At 38.2% G+C, this 23984-nt stretch overlaps 1 protein-coding gene across 1 annotated transcript in view; it reads left to right on the top strand.

Moving 5' to 3' along the window:
* The window catches only part of NELL1 (neural EGFL like 1), a 634915-nt gene that overhangs the window by 223603 nt on the left and 387328 nt on the right, over positions 1-23984 (top strand). The window contains exons 6-9 of the mRNA XM_058161221.1: positions 265-337; positions 3272-3354; positions 11527-11661; positions 13593-13695. Of these exons, the coding sequence (XP_058017204.1) occupies positions 265-337; positions 3272-3354; positions 11527-11661; positions 13593-13695 (394 nt within the window). The remainder of the gene's footprint in view (positions 1-264; positions 338-3271; positions 3355-11526; positions 11662-13592; positions 13696-23984) is intronic.

Genomic DNA, 23984 nt, shown 5'->3' with positions numbered 1-23984 from the left:
AAGTTTAGGATCTTTCTGGTATCATATATTTTCATCTGGTCTCTAAGATCATTAGTTACTTTACTTGCAAAGATGCCTGAATAAGGTTAAATGATTTTTTTTTGTTTTAGAAAAAGAAAATATAGCTCATTATTTTAAAATGAATATGAATCTAAAGTATAACTCTTGTCAATTTCTTGAGCCTAACAGTAGATGAGTAGCGAATGATTTTGTGCACTTTAATTGTGTTGCTATATATTATCAGCTTTCTCTTCTGTTACAAAGGGTATCATTCAAGATGCGAAAGTCATCTTTATGCCTAATGGATATATAACTCAGTGTCCTAATCTGAATCGCAGTAAGTAGCAGTTTATATTTAGCATATTAAGTTATATTTATGTTGCTTAACGTACTGTGTTTTGCAAACCTTGTTCATTGTTGTTAAAGCATGTTATAATCCCAGGTTATGCCTGAGGAATTAATATGCATTTTTTTTCAGTTCAAGTCAAGAAAGTATATACGATGAAGGCTGCATATATTATATTAAGTGATATAGTCCTTTAGGGCCCACCCCAGTTCCAAAAAAATCATCAGTTTTAGTCACTGGGAGGAGAGGTCTCACATAAAGTTGTTTATGTTTTTAGGAAATTGCTTTTATTATGGAGTTTGAGAATTCATGTGTATTCCCCTCTGCAAACAGCCTTCACTATATTGTTAAAATAGATAGTAATCAGTGGTGAAATCCAATTTTTGTACTACCGGTTCTGTGGGTGTGGCTTGGTGGGCATGGTGTGGCTTGGTGGGCGGGGCAAGGAAAGGATACTGCAAAATCTCCATTCCCACCCCACTCCAGGAGAAGGATACTGCAAAATACCCATTCCCACTCCACTCTGAGGCCAGCCAAAGGTGGTATTTGCCAGTTCTCTGAACTGCTCAAAATTTCCACTACCAGTTCTCCAGAACCTGTCAGAACCTGCTGGATTTCACCCCTGATTGTAATTCATTCTTAGTCCCTCTTTTCCACACTTTTTTTTTTGCCTTCCTCATTCTTCCTTCAGGAGATAGAGCGATATTTTTTTCCATAATATAGATAACAAGGGACTATAGGAGAATGTAACTCCTAGACTTAGTACTCCTATATGATAATGTGCATTTTATATAAAACATGGATATTCATTTTCTAAATTGAATTTATCATAATGCTGAATTATAGCTTCCTAGACAACTGTTTTTCTTCTTTTTCCACATATTGCCTTTTTTAATGCCTTTAGGCAGGGAAGTCATCAGCATTCTTAAGAAGCAAAAGAACTAGGATACTCTTACATGGTGATTGTATCATGTGCAGTTTACTCATAATTTAAAGCTAAAGGTTTCCCCTGTCCAGTCATGTCCATCTCTAAGGAGCGGTGCTCATATCCATTTCTTAGCTGAAGATGCCAGTGTTGTCTGAGAATGCTTCTGTGGTCATGTGGTCAGCGTGACTATATGCAAAGGCACATGGAACACTGTTACCTTCCCACCAAAATGGTACCTATTTACCTATTGCATTTGCATGCTTTCTAACTGATAGCTGAGCAGGAGGCAAATGATGGAAGTTCATCTGCCATGCAGCACTCGGGTCTTGAACCTAGGCTATCAGCTGACAAGCTCAGTGTCTTTAACCACTGAGCCATCACCCCCCACCCCCAATTGTTTACTAACATACAACCAAAGTAATTGGGAATCTTAGAAAGGAATTCCAAATAAGTGATGGGTTTCCATGCAATGGATATGTTCAACTAGAGGCTGATAGTCATTTATTAGGAAATGTTTTAATTTGGATTTCTGCACTGAGCAAGTAATTAGACTTGCTATTCTAAATGAGGCCTTTCAATTTTGTAACTCTATGTTTCTAAAATAACAAATATTTTGAGTGTTTTTGTATGATATTGCCAAATCCTTATTTTTATAAAGGGAAATCATTTAATATTAAATTTTCATTTGGAAGCTTTGGAATGTTTAAATTAATCCATTGCTAACCAGTGATTCTCAAGTTTTTATTAGATGTTAATAATATTACCTCTCCATTAAATTTGCCCTATGGCTGATTTATGGCATTAGGAATCTTTATGAGTGTTACTCTTTTTAACAAAAAACGTCCTATGGTAAGGAATAAATAAAGGGCAAGAGCATCTGGGCCATCATGATATAAACTATTCAATAGTTTATATAAACTAACAATAATATAAACTATTCTGACTTCAGATAAAAGCAGAATGCGTTGCTTTTTGTTCTGAAATGTCTGTCTGTCTGTCTGTCTGTCTGTCTGTCTGTCTGTCTGTCTGTCTGTCTGTCTGTCTATCTATCTATCTATCTATCTATCTATCTATCTATCTATCTATCTATCTATCTATCTATCTATCTAGTTAAAAGTACACATCTAGATTATCTCAAGTAATGTAGATCTAAAGTCCTTTAAGAGATATATGCAGTTTTCACATTCGGCTTCCTAATTTTGTAAGTCCAAATGTTCTTCTGGTCCTCAGGATTATAACCACTTTAACTGCATTTCTTTTGCTAACTGATTTCCGAGCAACAGGACAAAAATGGCAATGGCAAATTAGAATTTGCAATTAAAATTGGTTAACTTTCAATTAACAGTGCAAATAAAATGAATATATAAACCGACTGTCTATATTTTGCAATTTAACCGTAGACCTCTGCCCATTCGGTTTACCTCATATAAATTGATAGTTATCCAATAATTACTCTACATTTATTATTCAATTTTGCAGTAGAAGTACATCTATATTTTTTCCCCCTTCCAAGCTCCTTTTGGAGTGACAACAATGGCTTTCCAGAGCTAAACTAACCTGGACACTATGCTTGTTTTTCATATCTGGTTGGTTAGGCATGGAAATGCCAATGATTGCTTGGAGCAGCATCAAAAGCATTTTGCTGGCTTATGCCAGATTGCTTCTCATTCATGATGGTGGTGGATGTTAGGCAAGTAGTAGGCGTGGAAAATACAAATTGTGAACTGTGAACGTTACCTAATCAAATGATAAACACAATAGGCTTACATAGTAACAGCTTGTTTTACCGTGGTACTAAGAAAAAGGGAAAACATTTTGATCAGGCTTTCAAAACCATAATAGTGCCCAATGTCATTCATCTCTAGATTTCCTAATCCTAACAGTTACAACATCCTAATTAATATCTGTTTGGCTTCTAAATGTTAAACACATTGTGTTTTATTTCTTTGTTCAGTCTGGTTTTTAATACTACGATATTTTTCTTTCTTTTTATTGAGCCTGCCCTACCTGCAGTGACTTCTTAAGCCTGGTACAAGGAATTATGGATTTACAAGAGCTTCTGGCTAAAATGACAGCAAAGGTAAGGTACCTGGCTCTTACTCACAATTTTTAATCCAAGTTGCCATTTTCTCCATCTGTTAAGACCATTATATCTATATTTTTCTGCTTTTTGTCAATGGGTTTATATGAATTTAATCCATATTATAAAAACTTGTTAAATCAGGACTGAGAGTCCTGAGAATTGATAAAGGAGAAAAATTGTAGCTCAGGATTGAAATGAGGGATTCTTGATATACTCTGAGTTTGGTTGTTTTCTTGCAGATGTTTCATTACCCAAACAACCACATTTTTTGGAGTATAAGATGCTCCGGACTATAAGACACACCTACCTTTTTTGGTGAGGAAAACAAGTAAAGGAAGTCTGCCTCTGCCTCCAAGCAATTTTGCCTCATTGCAGCAAACAGCAAACAGCCTGCTTTACTTTCATTTTCATTTTCAGCATAGCTTGATTAGCACAAGAAAAAAAAAATCTGCTCCCAGCAATTTACCTCTTTGCAGCAAGTAGCAGGGGCCTGGGCAAAACAGCTGAGAGTCAGGAGGCCGATCTAACAGATAATCAACTTGTGCTAATTAGGCTGTGCTGAAGCTGAAATGGACTGTTTCTTCTTGCTGCTTGCTGCAAGGAGGTATATTGCTGAGAGGCAGATGCCAAAGGGTGGGGGCCAGTGGGTGGGTGGGGCTACATTCGGTGTATAAGACACACCTATATTTTCACCCCCTTTTAGGGGGGAAAAGGTGTGTCTTATACTCCGAAAAAATACGATAGGTAACATCACTAGTGCTCAAAGCATTGTTGATGTCATCTAGAAATGAAACATCTGCAGGACCTGAGAGTGTCATAAAACTGTCTGCAAATAAGCATTTCAATACTCTGGCAAGTATGTTCTGTCCATATCTTGCCTATTTGTATAAGACGCGGGGAAAGAAGATAGAAGCAAAGAGAAAGAGTAAAAATGGGTGGAACCAATAGCTTGCTCTGCGATCAGTTGGTCTGTATACTCTATATGTGTTTCATAATGCTTTGAATTGACTGTGGCTCTAGAGAGAACAAGAATTTTGTTTGCTGTTGTAATAGAAAATGTTAATTGCGTGGAATTGTGCTAAATTGTAGACAAACTTGTGTCTCATTTTAGACCATAATTGGTAGGATGAGTCTATCAGAATAATCAACATTTACGTATGGTAAAGCAGAGAAATGACTGCTACAGTTATAAAAAAATGTTACAAATCCTGCTGATATCAGTAAAAAGTATATCATCTGACACTAACCCATTGAATATACACATAGAATATTTCTGAATAAACATGTACAGACTTGTAGTATTGTTTCCAACTGAAAACAGTGGAATTAAAATTTAAAAGTTCTTGGCCTTTTTGTTTTAAATAAAAGCTTTGAATGAAAGGAATACCAGGCTGCAGACTCTGCATGAATTTACTGACATATATCTTGTTTTAGTGTTTATTTTTTTCTTTAGACTGTTTATTGATGCTCCATCTTTATTTAAGTATGCCCTATTTTTACAGCATGGTTTGAAAACAGTTGTTTGGAAAAAGAAAAATACTAGATTTCACCTCATGTTACTGCAAGAAAAGTAAGACAATTCTGAGGCATTCTAGTGGATTTAATGTATGCTGAGTCAGTCCTAACTGAGTGACTTGTAATTTTAATTTAGCAAATGGCATATTACAGTGTTTCTATTTTTATTAATGAATACAGAATCCATGGTTTATGTTTGTTTCAACAGTCTCTGTGGGATCTATCAAAGTCAGCAACATGAAAGACAGAGACTCAAAATGGAAATCCTGTCCATTTTTGTGTGTATTTCAAAGGGGCAAGGGCTACCATTGGATGTTCTACCTTACTGCTGATGTTGATGCTTCCCTGAACACACTATCAAGTAGTGGCTATGAGTCATCTTTTGTGTTTTCACCACCCACATTAATTCTTAATAGGATGGTGCACTAAGAACAGACAAGAAAATGTGTGTGTTTGTGTGTGTGTATGTTGTGTTGTATATATTCCTTAATAGTCTTTTCATAGCCTTTAAATAGAAACTAGACTTAAAAGGCATGTTTATTCTTTATTTCCTTTGCAAAAGAACGAACAATTGCTTCTCTCATCATTAATTTGGTCTTTAACATCACAGTATAGAAACTAATAAATGCCAATAAATAATGCTAAATATTCCATCAAAGACACAATGCATTCTGTAAAGATATCCAGATGGGCTTACTAAACTTTTAGAAGCCATTTAGGGTGCCTAATATTCACTAAAATGCATTTTATTTTAAATTAGTCCATATTTTCAAGTAAATATTCTGAAGCAACATTGCTTAATTATGAATAAAGACAGTACAATGTTTTAATAAATGCAAATGCAGAAATGTTTTGATGGTGATTGCTGAAAAGTTATTTGGTTTATCAAAGAATAATGACTTTTAAAGCATAAAATAAAGTCCCATTCTAATGATGAACTTGAATCACTTACGGATTTAGAAAAATCATAACAGATTTTTTTTTAAAAAAACATTAACAACACAGCTAAAAACGTATCATCATTTAAAAAATGCATATTGCCATCTATCTTCCCAAGTCTTGAATTTATGCTGATTTTATGGGCCTATATTTTAAAAAGATGTGCCTACATAGAGGGCATCCCAGGTTGACTATATCTGTGCTCAGAAGACAAACAGATCCAGACCTGGTGAATAAATTTCAGGATATGGGAAGCTGGACTGAAAAAGGTGAAAAAAACAACACCTGGAGAAGATAATAAGTGACACTCTTATATATTCTGTACTCTTATGCAATTTTTATAAAAATATATATCCATGAATCTTTTTGAGAGCTGCACAGAAATGTAAAATTCAAGAAGGTAGCACTTCAATGAAGGATTGCATGTCACTTTTCATATCACTTGATAAGTATTGCAAATCATTATTGTAAATGATGCATTTTCCTCCATAAATTGTATATGATTAAGGAGTGTATGAATTAGATGATTCAGAATAGATGCTGCCCAGCTACAAATAAGCTACAAATAAGCTACAAATAAGGCCTTTCAATTCAGATATGAAAACTATAATCAGAATATTATTTTCTGCTTTTTCCATTCTATTGTGCTTTATATAATTCAGATATGAAACGTACACAAAAGCTTTTTAAGATAGTTTTATAAATCTTGTGCAAGTGACAACTGAGTGAAAATGGGACATATTATCATAGCATAGGCCTAAAATAGAAGATTATGTGAATTTACACAAAGTGCAAAATATATACACCCTTAATGGATCTTTCTCTGGCAGTTTCTGTTAGGTATTTAAGAATTGCATCTGATATATAATTTACATCATAAGTATTAAATGCACAATCGATATAGAGTTCTGGATTCTTCACACTGTATCTCAGTGATCTTAAAGAATCCTAGGCAGAGGAGATTGCCATACAATGTGCAATTTCTTATCAATTAACAGATTGGACCAAATTATTTCTGCCTTCTTTTGAACTTGCAATGAATTTTTTACAATGTAATACTGAGATGTAAAACTGAGATGTCTAGCTTGGAGCTTATATTAATACCTGAAATTCTTATTAATGCACACACACACACACACACACAGAGTATCAAACTGGCAGGCCGAGATGTGTCATGCACGAGCCACACCAACCCCAGGTCCATGAATGGGAAAAATGTTGTGACGGCAACATGGGGCTGCGAGTTTGACACCTGTGCTATAGAACCAGCCATGATCCCTACATGACCCCACAGGGATCCAAAAGGTATAAAACCCACCCACTTTCAACCCCCTTTTTATTATTATTTTTTTATTATTATTATTTAGATTTTTATACCGTCCTTCTCCCGAAGGACTCAGGGCGGTGTACAGCCAGATTATAAAAAACAATACAATATACAGATTAAAACAGAAAGTTAAAATAACATATTCTATAAATGGCAAAAAATTTAAAACCATCAAATTAACCCATAAAATTCCTAAAAATATCCCAACTAAAATTGTTTAAAAATTCAAAAAGTTTAAAAATTTAGGCCAGTCCCGCTTGGATAAACAAGTGCATTTTCAATTCACGGCGAAAGGTCCAAAGGTCAGGTAGTTGACGTAAACCAGGGGGAAGTTCGTTCCAGAGGGTAGGTGCTCCAACAGAGAAGGCCCTTCCCCTGGGGGCCGCCAGCCGACATTGCTTGGCGGACGGCACCCTGAGAAGACTCTCTCTGTGTGAGCGTACGGGTCGGTGAGAGGCATAAGGTAACAGCAGGTGGTCCCGTAAGTACCCGGGCCCTAAGCTATGGAGTGCTGGTAACCAAAACCTTGAAGCGCACCCGAAAGACCACAGGTAGCCAGTGCAGACTGCGCAGGAGCGGTGTTACACGGGAGCAACGTGTGGCTCCCTCGATCACCCGCGCAGCTGCATTCTGAACTAACTGAAGCCTCTGAGTGCACTTCAAGGGTAGCCCCATGTAGAGAGCATTGCAATAATCCAAACGAGAAGTGACAAGAGCATGAGTGACCGTGCATAAGGCATCCCGGTCAAGGAAGGGGCGCAACTGGCGAACCAAGCGGACCTGGTAAAAAGCTCTCCTGGAGACGCCAAATGATCTTCAAACGACAGCCGTCCGTCCAGGAGAACGCCCAAGTTGTGCACCTTTCTGTTGGGGCCAATGATTCGCCCCCAACAGTCAGCTGCGGTTGCAGCTGACTGTACCGTGGTGCCGCAGCCACTCTGTCTTGGAGGGATTGAGCTTGAGTCTGTTTCTCCTAATACCAGATCATTAAACCACTGTCCAGAGATATAAATCAAGTCCAGTGTGGACCCCCCAGTGTGTGTAGGGCCATCAGTTACTTGAATCAGGTCCAAGGCCGTCATGGAAGCCTGGAACTCCTGGACCACCGTTGATGACAAGCCTGCCGATGGCAAGTTGAAATCCCCCATGACCAAAACTCTGGGAATCTCAACCGCCACTTCGGCAAGCACCTCCAATAGCTCAGGTAGAGCTGTAGTCACGCAGCAAGGAGCCAGGTACGTGATCAACAGACCCATCTGATTCCTATGGCCCCACTTCACAAGGAGGGATTCACAACCGGCTATCTGAGGCACAGTGGACTCTCTCGGCTCTAGACCTTCTCTAATCACAACTGCCACCCCTCCACCCCTACCTTGGGCCCTCGGTTGATGGAATGCTCGGAAACCCGGAGGGCACAGTTCAACCAGGGGTACACCCCCTTCTGTGCCCAACCAGGTCTCCGTAATGCCCATAAAGTCTGCGGACTCCCTCTGAATAAGATCTTAGATCAGGGGGGCCTTATTGACCATGGACCGGGCATTGCACAACATCAACCGGAGGCCCAAGCTCTGAGGGTCTTGGCCTTCTGGGGAACGGGTAAGGACTAAGGGGCCGGAGCACGTGATCGCTTTTAAACAGCGAGCATGTGCTCCCAAAAAATGATACGGCCCCTTGCTTCTGCCATATCTGCCCCTCCCACTTACCGTACAGATGGAACGGCCCTCAATACCTGGAACACACCCCTCCCCCCCGCCCTCGTACCAGGTGGAAGAACGCCGCGAACAAGCCCAGGGACTGGACATTCCCTCCCCGACGGGTTTTTCCCCCCACACGTCTCTTTCCTCCCCCACTTTAAAAGACCCTTTTTAAAAAACCTATTTACAAATCCCCAGAGGTTCTTCTTCATCGCATGCCACCTCTCTGGGTCCCAAGTCCCCTCGTTAAGGAAGGCCCTCGATAACACGGAGGGCCATTCCTGCGAGGCGGGGAACCTCGCAGTCGAAGAAGTTCAGTAGGCGAACATTTCATGAAAAGATTATAAATAACAGCAGGAAAAAAAGGGGATCCCTGGTCAGTACCATAGATGATATCGCAGCCTACGGTCAGAGCCAGGACAGTCACGAACCAGGCCAGTAACGGCCAGTAAGGGGCCTAATAAAGATGGAACTTCGGCTGATGGATTCCGCCCACTGATGCCGCCGAAGATAAATGCGGCAAAAAGTTTCGCCCGCCAATGCCGTCCATGACTAAGTCCGAAGCCACCCATAATTGATGCTGCCAATGCCGAAAGCAGGAAAAAAGATTTCTAGCCACCGATGTCATACGATGTCATACGCGGCCAGAAGTCAGCTGGAATCAAATTCTGCCTGCCAGAGCCACCAGTGTCCCACGCCGCTGGTATCAATGCCGCTGATGACAAATGCGGCAAACAATCCAGCTGCCAATATCAAGCGCGGCTAGTAGGCCGCTGGTATCAAAGCCACTGATGGCAAATGTGGCAAAACGATCCAGCCACCGAAGTCATAACGCGGCTAATAGGCCACAGCCGATGCCGATGGTATCGCTGGTATCAATGCCGTTGATGCCAAACAATGCTGCTGATGACCAACGCGGCAAACAACCCAGCCACCAATGTCGTGCGCGGCCAGCAGCGATCCGGCCCAGCCATTTCCAGCGGACGCTGCTCCGCGCCCCCCAAAATGGCCGCCTCCGTCCGCCGTCCGCTACCCGTCCGCGACTCCAGCCCCGTTCCCGGCAACCGAGGATCCAGCGAGGCCCAAAGGTCTCCCTTTAGTTGCCGGAATGATGGCATATGGGGCAGAGGACTCAGGCAGCTCGGCGATTGACATCCACGGCATCTCGGCCCAGGAAATCCCGACCCGCCGACAGCATGAAATTCAAAACGCCGCCATTCTTGCGCATGTGTAGAAGAAGACACCTGTCCCAGAACTACACGCTGTATATGTGTGTTGGTTCTGTTCACCAATAATTCTTTGTTTCTTTCCAATCAGCCTCCATTTTATTCCTGGCTTGGAATTGGAACTAGATTTTTCTTCTAACAATACACACTCACAAGCACATATGTGTGTAATGTATTTTTAACTTTTTTCTTTTTAAAAAAGTTTAATGTCATCACTAACTGTGTAACACCAAATAATTCAGCTATTTGCTGGACTAATAGTAGTAGTGGTAATATCATGAGTATGGGTACTGCTTTTTGATAATTACAAAGCCTGTTTTGAATGGGCCAGTGTCTACATATATTGATAATGCTAAAACAGGTACATTTGATTTATATTAATGGCAATTCACACAGTTCTGCAAATCTTTCAAATCCTTTGGAATTTGGAGCACATTGTAAAACACATTTTTTTGATTTTTTTTAAACAAGTCTTTGTAAAAACAAAGGCTTTGTGGCTGCATTGAATCTGCTTCTTATTCCCAAAGAAGTATTTTCTCCTACTGCATGTTAAAGCTTTTCTTTTAGAGAAAATTTGTACAGCTTGGCAGTGAAATTGGCTTTCAGCAATTTGTATTAACAAGCAGCAAAGGAAGCAACATTTTCTTCTCTTCAAGGCAGGCAAGAGAAGCAAGAGAAATTAGGAGCAATTGATTTCACCATGGCCTCCAATAGCAGGTTTTCTTTAGAGTGTTCAGAATAGGGCTTTGTATGAGTTGATCAGATGCTAGATATAAGTGTCTACTTCCAGGCCACCTGTTTCTTTGTAATTGCAAACCTACTGTTCCTAACCCCACTGATATTTGTTTGTGCAATTCTGAAATGACCAGAAATCATACTCCCTTGTTTCTTATCCAATAATTCATTTTGATTATCTGTCAGAAACTTGTCCTATGGATGTGGCAAATTACTTATGTAGTAGGCTATGGACTTATTTGAACTATTCAAGCAGAAGGTTTAGTATTTTCAATTGAAAGAGCTCAAAAAACAGTAGATCTGGATATAAAACTGTTCAGAACGCTCCAGATTAAGGGGGGGATGTTGGAAATGAAAGCTGAGTAGGGAAAGCGATTCAATTTGTCATCGAGTACGAGATGCCTTCTGTGACAAACTATGATTTTCGTATCCATTGAATATCTTGAAGCTCTTGCTTTTTATGGCTTTCTTAATGAATAAGCAAGTAACATTTAAAGAAATTAATTGAATAATTATGTTTTGTTTGTATTACATGGTATGATCACCTTACATGAGACATTTATACGTGTTGTTCTGTTCCAGCCTCGATCATAATTAGTTCTTGGTTTGAATTATTTTGATTGTAAATTTACCTGTTAGCGAGTTGCTATTGTCCGCTTCCTTCTCATAGAATTTCTTACTTCAGCGGTTTACATGAGTTCCAGAAATTAAATCAAGTAACTTTCTTTTATAGCTGAATTATGCAGAAATGAGACTTAGCCAGTTGGAAAACTGTCACTGTGAGAAGACTTGCCAAGTAAATGGAATCATCTACCGAGACAAAGACTCGTGGGTAGAAGATGATCACTGCAGAAATTGCACATGTAAAGTAAGACACTTCTAACTTATCTATGAGGATAAAGCAGCTTATTACAATTTGATATTGGTTTGTGGGTAGATCATATAAATTCAGCAGTAACCTTCACAAAAAGCAATATGTATATGGTAGGTCTTGATTAGTGCAGTATGTATACGATAGGTCTCAATAAGTGCGATTAATGAATCTTATGAAATGCTTGCATTATTTGAATTCACACTATTCAAAGTTATATTTCTATGGGAAATAGGGTGATTGGTTCCACTTGATAGAAGTAGGTGAGGGAAAAAAATTAAACATAAATTTCTATATGCATAGTAATGAAAGATTAAAGGATAAAAAATACATATAATTTAAACTTACAAGAAGTTATAGAAAGCAAAATATAAAAAAAACGTATTGTAGATTCAGACATTCCAACATCTCATTCTATTTTAGTGTCGCTATAACCACGTTTTATGTCATTCAGTGATGTCAGAATTTTGCTCTGATGTATTAAGGAGCCTCTTCCTATTAAAACTTTTGTTAGCCTCATGATAACAGAATTTTGGGTTGCATTAAATGCAACTTGGTACCAATTTACAATTTTGTACTAACTGAAATATCATATCGGGTTACAGGTAGTCTTCCACTTAATGATGCTTAACAACCATCCAAAGTTATAATGGACCTCAGAGCAACTTATAATCCATTTCTGAAGTTAAAACGCCTTCCCCCCAAGAAACACAGTCAAGTGATCTCAGCTTGGGCACTTGGCAACCAGGTCACCTTTATGGCCATTTGCAGCATCTCATAGTCACAGGACAGTGGTTTGCAATTTTTTTTTTTTGCCAGTTTCTAGCATTCACTTCCAGGTTTCAGCTATTGAGGAAAATGGATTTGCTTAAATATTGTGCTAGTGACCATGGCATTTGCTTAATGACTGTAGTGTTTGCACTGCAAAAAAGTCTGGCCATGATGCCTTGATTTACACATGAAATGATTTATGATTGTAATTCTGGGCTTAGTTATGGTCATAAGTTAAGAACTACTGATATTAATCTCACACTAATTGTGACCTACCTGTGTAACATGAAGAAGAAAACAAAAAGTTTACCACTTAAATTATATTATAAGGCTTTATACATTTCAGAGCTTTCAGTGCACAGTTATTATTATTATTATTTTTATTATTATTATTATTTATTGAATTTTTATACCGCCCTTCTCCCGAAGGACTCAGGGCGGTGTACAGCCGGAGATAAAATACAAAATATGTACAATTAAAACAAATTAAAAACATAGCAAAATTACAAAAACGGCTAATAATTAAAATTAAATTTAAAATATTTAAGAATATTAATAAAACCCCAATTTAAAATCAAACTATTATGCCAGTCCCGCTTGAATAAATATGTTTTTAGCTCACGACGGAAGGTCTGAAGATCAGGCACTTGCCATTCATTAAATGGCATCTTTGTGATAATGGGAAAAAGAAACATTAATATTATGCTTAAGTTGTAATGTACATGACAGAAATATGTATATTATGTTACTAGTATTTATCCTTTCCAATACCAGAGGAACTGAATTAGTATGAAAACCTTGCCTGGTTGAAATTATTTGATAAGTATCAGAAAAAAAGGTCTTGTTTGTTCAAGAAAATAGAAACATTTTCATTAAAATGTTGAAGATGATTGACAGAGAATGTGAAAGGTGTTATTTATGTGTTTGAGAAGATAGGATTCTTTTTTCGGGGGTTTTACCATACTTAGGCAATTGCTAGGGTTGGGGGATAAAAGGATAAAAGAAATAATTTTTTCCCCAGAAATCTAGTAGTGGTTCACATTGGCATGGGTTAGATAAGATTCTGCACATTGAAGAATGACATCTAATGCTGCTGGGATACTGCTTATTATAACATTTCATACATTCACTATTGCATTTATCTCCTCTTGGTTTAGAATGGAGTAGTAGAATGCCGACGAATGGCCTGCCCACTATTGAATTGTTCTTCTGATGGCCTTCCAGTCCATATAACTGGCCAGTGTTGCAAAGTATGCAAATGTAAGTAAAGATCTCTCCTCTTTCTGTTCTAGAATTGTATGCATGTATGTATATGTATGTTCAGATCATGAGCTGCTCGTTGCAAAATTTAGGCTTAAATTGAAGAAATAGGGAAAAGCACTAGGCCAGTCAGGTATGAACTAAATCATATCCCTGATGAAGATACAGTAGAAGATACAAATAGATTTAAGGAATTTGATCTGATAGAGTTCCTGAAGAACTATGGATGGAGGTTCACAACATTGTACAATATGTAGCAACTAAAACCATCCCAAAGAAAAAGAAATGCAAGAAAGCTGTCTGCATTAGAGATCAAATTGCCAACATACCCTGGATCATGGGGAAAGCTAGGGAGTTCCAGAAAAACATCTACTTCTGCTTCATTGACTATGCTAAAGCCTTTGATTGTATGGATCACAACAAATTTTGGCAAGTTGTTAAAGTGATGGGAGTACCAGAACATCTTATTTGTCTCTTGAGAAACTTATATGCGGGTCAAGAAGCAATAGTGAGAACTGGACACGGAACCGCTGATTGGTTCAAAATTGAGAAAGGAGTTCAGCAAGGCTGTATATTGTTACCCTGCCTATTTAACTTGTATGCAGAGCACATCATGAGAAAGGCGGGGCTAGGTGAATAAAAAGATGGAAATAAGATTGCCAGGAGAAATATCAACAACCTCAGATATTCAGATGGTACCACTCTAATGGCAGAAAGTGAAGAGCAACTAAACAGCCTCTTGATGCAGGTGAAGGAGGAGAGTGCAAAAGTTGGAGAGTGCAAAAGTTGGCTTCAAACTCAACTTTAAGAAAACTTACATTAGGATCATGGCATCCAGCCCTCTCAATTCCTGGCAAATAGATGGGGGAGAAATGTAGATAATGACAGACTTCATTTTCCTGGGCTCCAAGATCACTGCAGATGGGGACTGCAGCCAAGAAATTAAAAGACGCTTGCTCCTGGGGAGGAAAGCTATGGAAAATCTAGACAGCATACTAAAAAGCAGAGACATCACCCTGCCAACAAAAGTGCCTATAGTTAAGGCAATGGTTTTCCCAGTTGCAATGCATGGCTGTGAAAGTTGGACCATAAGGAAAGCTGAGCACCAAAGAATTGAGGCCTTTGAACTCTGGTGCTGGAGAAGACTCCTGCAAGTCCCTTGGACTGCAAGGCGATCAAACCAGTCAGTCCTAGAGGAGATCAACCCTGACTGCTCTTTAGAAGGCCAGATCGTGAAGATGAAACTCAAATACTTTGACTACCTAATGAGAAGGGAGGATTCACTGGAGAAGAGCCTAATGCTGGAAACAACTGAGGGCAAAAGAAGAAGGTGGCTGGATGGGGCGCACATGACTTCGCAACTAACAACAGCAATGTACATGTATGTATGTGTAAAAATCCCCCCTTGTTATATATAATGGTACTTCGCTACTCAACTACTTTGAAACTCATCAAATTTGGTACTTGACCCATTCTGACATGAGCATTTTGTCCTGCTACTCATCATTTGTTTGGTACTCAATGCAAAAGCTTGTGACTACCAACCACACTTGTTGACCCCAGCCACACTTGTTGGTGTCAGCTGCCTTGTGACTCATTACATTATTCCCTATGGGAAAAAATTGCTTGGTACTCATCATTTTTGTACTCATCATGCCTCCTGAACTCAATTAATGATGAATACTGAGGTAGCACTGTATATGGGAAACTAAGGAGGGACTAGAATTTACACTTCTGAATTAGAAATTACAGTTCTAGTCCCCAATTTCTAGCCTGATTAATATAGGCTAGAAATATTAATTAATATTAATTAAGGCATTTTATAGAAAATTATTAGGATTTGGTAACACCAACCTGAAAGCAACCTTTGTTCTGCTTTTGTAATCATATATTCAGGTATCTTCTATACTGACTTGCCAGATGGTGGCAAGATGGTATGTTTAAAAGGCCATCTATTATATATAGTTAACTGAAAATAAAATGCAACTAGAAAATAAGCCCTAGCATGATTTTTCAGGATGCTCATAATATAAGCTCTCCCACAAAATAAGCCACGATTAAGATTTTCAGGCAGACAGATTCATTTAGTACCATATTTCCCCCAAAATAAGCCCTACCCAGAAAATAAGCCCTAATACATCTTTTAAAGAAAAAAATAATATAAGACCAAGTCTTATTTTTGGGGAAACATGGTATATTGCATGAGCTTACATGAAAAAGTATATTTTGGTGTATTTGTGTAAAAAACAGAATATTCCAGAGAAAGTTTTGCATGTGGAGTGTCCCTGTTTCTTTCCAGAATCTGTAGAAAGTTAAAGACATCAATTGTAAATGAATACAAAAAATAAACCAAATAGTTGGAGAATAATCTTACATCATATATTTACTATAGATATCCCAAGAATGTAGTAAAGGAGCGTAATCATTCATTTTGCCAAGATCATTATCCAAGATAAACAATAATGTTTACAGAGAATCAGAATACACCATTTCTGTTCATAAACATTTTAAATTCAATTTCAGATATTTCCAGTGGAATCATGTTCTGTCATTCTCCTCTGGAAGTTTGGACTAATGAATCTCAATAAGTCTATATCTCAAGAACTATCATAACATAACATAACATAACATAACATAACATAACATAACATAACATAACATAACATAACATAACATAACATAACATAACATAACATAACATAACATAACATAACATAACATAACATAACATCAGAGTTGGAAGGGACCTTGGAGGCCTTCTAGTCCAACCCCCTGCCCAGGCAGGAAACCCTACACCATCTCAGTCAGATGGTTATCCAACATTTTCTTAAAAATTTCCAGTGTTGGAGCATTCACAACTTCTGAAGGCAAGTCGTTCCACTTATTAATTGTTCTAACTGTCAGGAAATTTCTCCTTAGTTCTAAGTTGCTTCTTTCTTTGATCAGTTTCCACCCATTGCTTCTTGTTCTACCCTCAGGTGCTTTGGAGAACAGCCCGACTCCCTCTTCTTTGTGGCAGCCCCTGAGATATTGGAACACAGCTATCATGTCTCCCCTAGTCCTTCTTTTTGTTAAACTAGACATACCCAGTTCCTGCAACCGTTCTTCATATGTTTTATCCTCCAGTCCCCTAATCATCTTTGTTGCTCTTCTCTGCACTCTTTCTAGAGTCTCAACATCTTTTTTACATCGTGGCGATCAAAACTGGATAGCTATGGATATCTATGGATAGCTATGGATAGCTATGGATAGCTATGGATATCTATCTACTGGATAGATATCATGAATAGCTAGTTTTAGGAAATATCAGGGTTTGCTGTAATAGTCTACAACTTCTAGAATTTTAAATAGCCTGGTAATTTCTTTAAAGGTTTCTAAGTGCTGTATCCTGAACTTAATGCATATTTTCTCTCCTGCACAGTTCTCCTATTCAACAGTGAAATTATTTTATTTACTCCTTGAGAGAATCTAATAATAGAAGAGTTTGTAAGTTAATTTCTATAATCTCAGCAAGAGGCACCGAAGTGCTATCTTCTACATTGATAGATATTATATTGGGATTGTTAATATAGCAGAAAGCATGAAAGGAAAATATGCTTTGTGACTTGCAGTGAATTAGGAAAATAGAACTCCACTTAATGACTAGTATCACACAGCAAACTAAAACCATTGCTTGCTTTAGTCATAGTTTATTGAATGAACCAGAACTTTATGGGTTTACATGATTATAATTGGTTGTGTATTGGTTCACAGAACTCTCTAAATCAAAACCAAGTTCTTGCAAGACTAATATTAATTTGAGCACACAATGCTAGTCATTAACCCTATCCATCGTGATAGCTCTCAGTAGATTGATTTCTCTGCAAAAAAAAATCTGACTGTTTACAGGGTTTCTTTCTGGTTTGTTCTGAATTCTGGAAAATAAACTCTCATATGAGAAAGTGAAAATACCCACTCCTTCCACACACACATCAAATAACAACCTTGAATCCTTTGGGGATGGAGATTTGTGAGACATCTGCAATAAACATCTGCAATAAACTAAATATAGATACAGGTAGTCCTCGACTTACGACCACAATTGAGCCCAACATTTTTGTTGCTAAGCAAGACATTTTTAAGTTAATTTTTGCCCCCTTTTACCACCTTTCTCGTCACAGTTGTTCAGTGAATCACTGCAGTTGTTAAGTTAGTAACATGGTTGTTAAATGAATCTGGCTTTTCCCATTGACTTTGCTTGTCACATGGTGATCACAGGACCCTGGAACACAGCAACCATCGTAAGTATGAGTCAGTTGCCAAGTGTCTGAAATTTGATCATGTGACCATGAGGCTTCTGTAATGGTGATATGTGAACAAGTGTGAAGAACAGAAAGTCACTTTTTTTAGTACCATTGTAACTTTAAAAGGTCACTAAATGAATTGTTGTAAGTCAAGGACTACCTGTATTTATTGCCATCACATTGCTGATACTTCGATAGAATATCTGCTGATGGTTCTATATGCCTCCGATAACTAATTATCCTTCATAGACACAAGTCAGGCAGATTCCCATTGACTGATATGATTCTTATTCATCTTGTGTAGTATGTATTTAGGTTTCTCATTGTTAAACATCTGGGACTGTATTGCTTCTAGTTCCTATAATTATGTAGAACAATTTGAGTAATTATCAGTTGTATTTCCAAATAGAGGACAAAACAAAAGAAACAATATTTTGGGTAGTATGTTGTCCCCAGATAGTACACAGGACAGTAGCATATATTTTGTAATGCATTTTTAAAAGTTCCAGTCATAAACTGAGGTTGTAAAACAGGTGATAATAAAAACAGAGATCTTACAGACTATTGCTCTTTGTTGTGAGCATGCTATGATATAAGCCTTAGCAACTGTAGGGAGTATTTAGGGAGCCTTTAGGAATCTTAAGAGAGATAATTAAGAAGAAGATGAACATTTCCTATAAAATTCCTAGTTTTTTTTTCTTCTCCATCTTCTTCTTGTGTACCACATTGGAATTTATTCCTATCTTGGAGGATGACATTTCATAAATTGTGAAAGGCAATCCTTATACTACGTCCCCTATTGATTGTTTCTCCTTCTTTCTTTATTATATCCTTCCGTACTTCCACCTCTCACAATACTAGACAACACAGTATCAACAGTAGAAACCTTTAAATTTCTAGGTTCTATCATATCGCAAGATCTAAAATGGACAGCTAACATCAAAAACATCATCAAAAAAGGACAACAAAGAATGTTCTTTCTGCGCCAACTCAGTAAGCTCAAACTGCCCAAGGAGCTGCTGATTCAGTTCTATTATTGAGTCTGGCATTTGCATCTCTGTTGTGTCTGGCCCGCCCTCAGAGCAGCCGGGGCCTTCTTATCTGCTCCCGAACACGGAGGAATGTATGCCTCCCGGCCCCAGTCCTGGCTCCATGCCCAGACAAACTGCAGAAGAAGGAGCACCTCCTGGCCCCAGCCCTGACTCCATGCCCAGGCAAACAGAGCAGCTAGACCCCTCCCCCTTCTCCACAGCATGTGAGCCTGAGGAGGGTTTATTACCAACAGCTGATTGGAGTGACCCTCGCATCAGAAGATTGGATAGGCGGAGGCAAAAGAAGGAAGGGAGGGGCAGGCCTTAATGAGTGCTGAGTCATGGAGCCACACCCCATGGCCTATATAAAGGATCTGCTTTCTGGCAGTCTCTGAGTCAGGCAAAAGTCGAACTTATCTTGCTGAAGTCACTTACTGGTCTCCTGCCTGCTCTGAGGACTTTGCTAGGACTTTGGGTAGAGCTGCAGAGGCAAGCCTGATTCGGATTTCCCTGACCCGGCCGTCAGCGGAGGAGTGGGACACGACAATCTCTATAACTGTCTGGTTCGGTTCTGCAAGCCAACAAGAAAGACACAGACTTCAGAGGATAATTAGAACTGCAGAAAAAATAATTGCTACCAACCTGCCTTCCATTGAGGACCTGTATACTGCACGAATCAAGAAGAGGGCCGTGAAAATATTTACAGATCCCTCGCATCCTGGACATAAACTGTTTCAACTCCTACCCTCAAAACGATGCTATAGAGCATTGAACACCAGAACAACTAGACACAAGAACAGTTTTTTCTCGAAGGCCATCATTCTGCTAAACAAATAATTTCCTCAACACTGTCAAACTATTTACTAAATCTGCATTACTATTAATCTTCTCATCGTTCCCATCACCAATCTCTTTCCACTTATGACTGTATGACTGTAACTTTGTTGCTGGCAATCCTTATGATTTATATTGATATATTGACCATCATTTGTGTTGCAAATGTTGTACCTTGATGAACGTATCTTTTCTTTTATGTACACTGAGAGCATATGCACCAAGACAAATTCCTTGTGTGTCCAATCACACTTGGTCAATAAAAAATTCTATTCTATTCTATTCTATTCTATTCTATTCTATTCTGACCCCTTTTGCAACCCTGTATTACCAACTCATGAAGCATTGTTTAATTACTAGGCTTTTAAAAACATCCTCCCATTCATCTCTTGCTGAAGAAATTTTCTTTGGATTCTTCTTTATGCTCAATTTACACTAGCTTGTGTCTTTGTTTCTTTTATCCCTTGTGACAGAATTGTCCTCTCACAATTGCGTCGGTATTTGTCTTGTAATGGCCTCTTTGATCTACATCAATCATGATTTGGAACTGACTGGTCAACTGAGAAGTCACTTTCTTTCATTTGTTCTCTAGACATTCTGTTATTTAGGTTATGGTCCTTAGGCATCAGAGGTAATGCACTTGATTGGTGTGAATTCATTTATCTTCTCATTCTTTTATAGTATTGCATGGTGAAATTTAGTTCCAACGATATCATGTCATAAGGATATATTTTATTTATTCTTTGTATTCTTTACATAGATGAGTGGTATGATGGCCTAGTGGTGAAGAGTCTTGCCTCCCATTCAGATAGTTGAGAGTTCAATCTTAGGTAGCAGCAGATGTTTCTCTCCTAGGGCACAAAGAAAAAAAAAACTGCTGCGAACTCTTGTGTGGTGTCAGGAAGGGCACCCGGCCTGTAAATGCTCAGCTCCATCCAGTCGCACCATCTCTATTCGGAATTAAAGTATTTTAGGGTCATAAAAAGGGACTTTTTTATTCTTCCCATAGATGTCCTGTTTCATGACGTTGTCCAGTTTGAATAATTATCAGTTGTATTTCCAAATAGAAACGAAAACAAAGAAGCAACATTTTGCACAGTAACGGTATCACTGTTATTCTAATGATATTGACATCTTTGTTTTGTTGTGGCTCTTCATGGTAAGGCATAGTAGTAGAAGGCCAATGGTAGAAGTTCTCCTACCATTAAGCTGAATTATCATTTTTCAGCTTGAATGAATTTCCTATTCTTTGCAGAGTCCTGGAGTGCCCCAGTTTCCTGTTCCAAAAGCCTTGGAGCCTTGACAGAGGACAGCTGAATCTCTGCCTATTTAATGATTTTACAATTTGGGCTCCTAATGTTAACATTATGAATATGTATAGGTCTGGAAATTACTAAGGGAAGAATACACAACATTGTTGATTTGTGCCTTGGTGGTCTCATATTATTTACAGTCTTCTTTTAGATGTTCCTGGTTGCTCTCTACACCCTTGATCTGAGTCAAGAGGAGTGTTCTTTGGGCTGTTCTGGATTGTCTATGTCTGTGTTTCTTGAAAGCTGTAAGTTGGGTGGACTAAGTGGCTAACTAGGGAATTGTGGGAGTTGAAGTCCACAGGTTGAGAAACTGTTCTGTTATTTTCAAATTTTATTATATCGTAGGACTTTTCATTGGGTCCTTTTTCAACCCTATTGGCGGTGTTTAAATGTACAGCCCTCCACAGTCTCACTCTGTCCTTGTTTCAATGGACAAGCTGTTCTTTATATTTATCCGAATAGGGTCTTCTTTGGTTCTTGGCTCCAGGATCATGATGCCAAGTTCCAGGACTTTAGAGACGTCGCCTCACTGCTCTAGTATCAGCTGTCTTCCCCTCTTGATCCCTGAGAAAATGTGGTGGCCTTTAAAAAGGTTTTAGGGATGTTTTTATTTGATTAATGGACTAGTGAAGGATGAGATTGCTGTATCCTTTTCTTATTTATCTGACAGTATTAGGTTAACACTTGTTTTCAGTTATGATCAGTGAATATACATTAAGTCCTATCCCAGGATGTTGCTTTAAATCTATAATTATTATACAGGTTGTTTTAGCATTAGCTCATTGTGCTATTTGTATATTGTAGTTTTGTTATGTTCTGAGAGTTGTACATGTTGGTATCATTTAGGTGGGGGTCAGATAGGTTGCACAAATTAATGTCATGTAGGTGGAGGTCAGGTGAGGATTAAGCATATTTGTTTTTAATATATACACCTGTTTTTCTTATAATGGGAGCTAAAACAATGGCAGTGTAGGTTTTGTAAGTGTGTAGGTTTCTTTCTTTTTTTGTTTGCAGTCCCATTACTTATTTCATGAAGTGAATTCTCACGTACATTCACACAATTTAAATTATGCAAACAGAGTAAGTGCTGAAGCAACCCCTTTCTCTTTTATGTCAGGGGAAGGTGATTTGACTTGAAGGCAAGAATCACACCTTCAAATTGAATCTTTGAATCAATACATGGTGCCTAATTGAATCGGGTACCTTCAAACTGGCTCCAAGAGATTAGAAGACTGGAGAGAGACTGGAAGAGTTTTAAAGATGGTTTCTGCATATAACTAATGTGAGGAGCTGATGAGTTGCATAAAAGGGTTTCTCATACTGACATGAGCTTTATCACCCGGAAAACCCTGCCTGTTCTTTTTTGCCTGTGCCCTATTCTGCTAGTAGAATAGATTTAGACAGGTTCATTTGAATGGAAGAAAAAAATGAGCGGGGCAGAGTCCTTCAGATTAATTCTATCTACTATTTCTTATCTATGCTTACCTGTTTTGAGTGAGTCTTAATTATGAATTGATCCAATTACATGGAAGCTCAAATACTTTGGTCACCAAATGAGAAGAGTAGACTCATTGGAAAAGACTTTGATGCTGGGAAAGATTGAAGGCAAATGGAGAAGAGGACAGGAAGGAATGAAACTGTTAGACAGTGTCATCAACACAATGAACATGGGTAAACTCTGGGAGACAATGGAGGATAGGGGGCCTGGCATGCTATGGTCCATAGGGTTGCAAAGAGTTGGAAAGGACTTAGCGACTGAACAATAACAACATTAACAATTACAGTAGTGGCCAAAATTTGGGAAATTTTGGGGAAAGTGTATTTTTGCTGTTTGATGGCTAATAACCACTTTTTTTTATAGTGGTACCATAAAATTATACATCAATGGAAATATAAGTTTTGATAGCTAATTTGCATAATACAAACTGCTGCTTTATATCATTGTGTTACACACAACCCAGACTTCTATAAAAAAATGCAGAAAAGCACAATGATCCATGGCAACAAATTTACCAGTTCAAAAAAAGCAAGCAATCAGCACATTCTGAGAACCTACCTTTTAAAGAACTTTTGAAAATGTTTATTTTTCAGTGGGTGTCGGATACTTTTTGCATTAGTAAGCACATTTTCTAGTTAGCCAAGAGGGAGGTTGCTGTGTTAGCTTTCTTCACTTCTGTTGTGTAGGAAGTGCAGGGGAAATGTTTCAGAATGAATTGTACAGAACCCTTGACACGTATCCATTTAAGCATTTGCTGGGCTAATCTGTTTTTTTCATTCTATTCTGCTCCTAATATTGTGATGTTCGTTGTTACTTTCATCCATTCCTGAAAGAAAGAAAAAGAAAAAGAAATGTAGCGACAAGCGTATTGATGTTTTTTTCCATTAAAGCCTATGGTAAAATCTTTTATCAGCTCAATTTGAATCTAGTCTTTCTGCTCTGAATTCAGATGTTTGAATCAATTTCTATTATGAAATTGAGTTTGAATCTCAAATTCAAATCAGGTCTCAGGTCTTGGTTCTACATGGTCTTGGTTCTACATCTACATGATTCTAATAATGTAGAAAAGCATGTGTGTGTGTGTGTGTGTATGTAGGACAACAATTTGCTGAAAATACAGCTGAACAAAATCTAAGATCAAATCCTTTCTTTTGCACTTGCAATTTATCAAAAGAGAAGACTGTAAAATTATTTGAGAAATGAGGTTACTTAATATTGTTATGGAAATGGATTTTTATTTATATATATGCTTACTGTAACATTTAATGATGGTTTGTGAAGAAGCCGTCCAAAGTTGCTTCAACAACGAAATGGGCAGCATATAACTTGT

The sequence above is a fragment of the Ahaetulla prasina genome, chromosome 1 (genome assembly GCF_028640845.1).
Source record: "Ahaetulla prasina isolate Xishuangbanna chromosome 1, ASM2864084v1, whole genome shotgun sequence".
NCBI lineage: Eukaryota > Metazoa > Chordata > Lepidosauria > Squamata > Colubridae > Ahaetulla > Ahaetulla prasina.
Note: the sequence above shows the minus strand (reverse complement) of the source record. Positions and strands in the feature narration are given on the sequence as shown.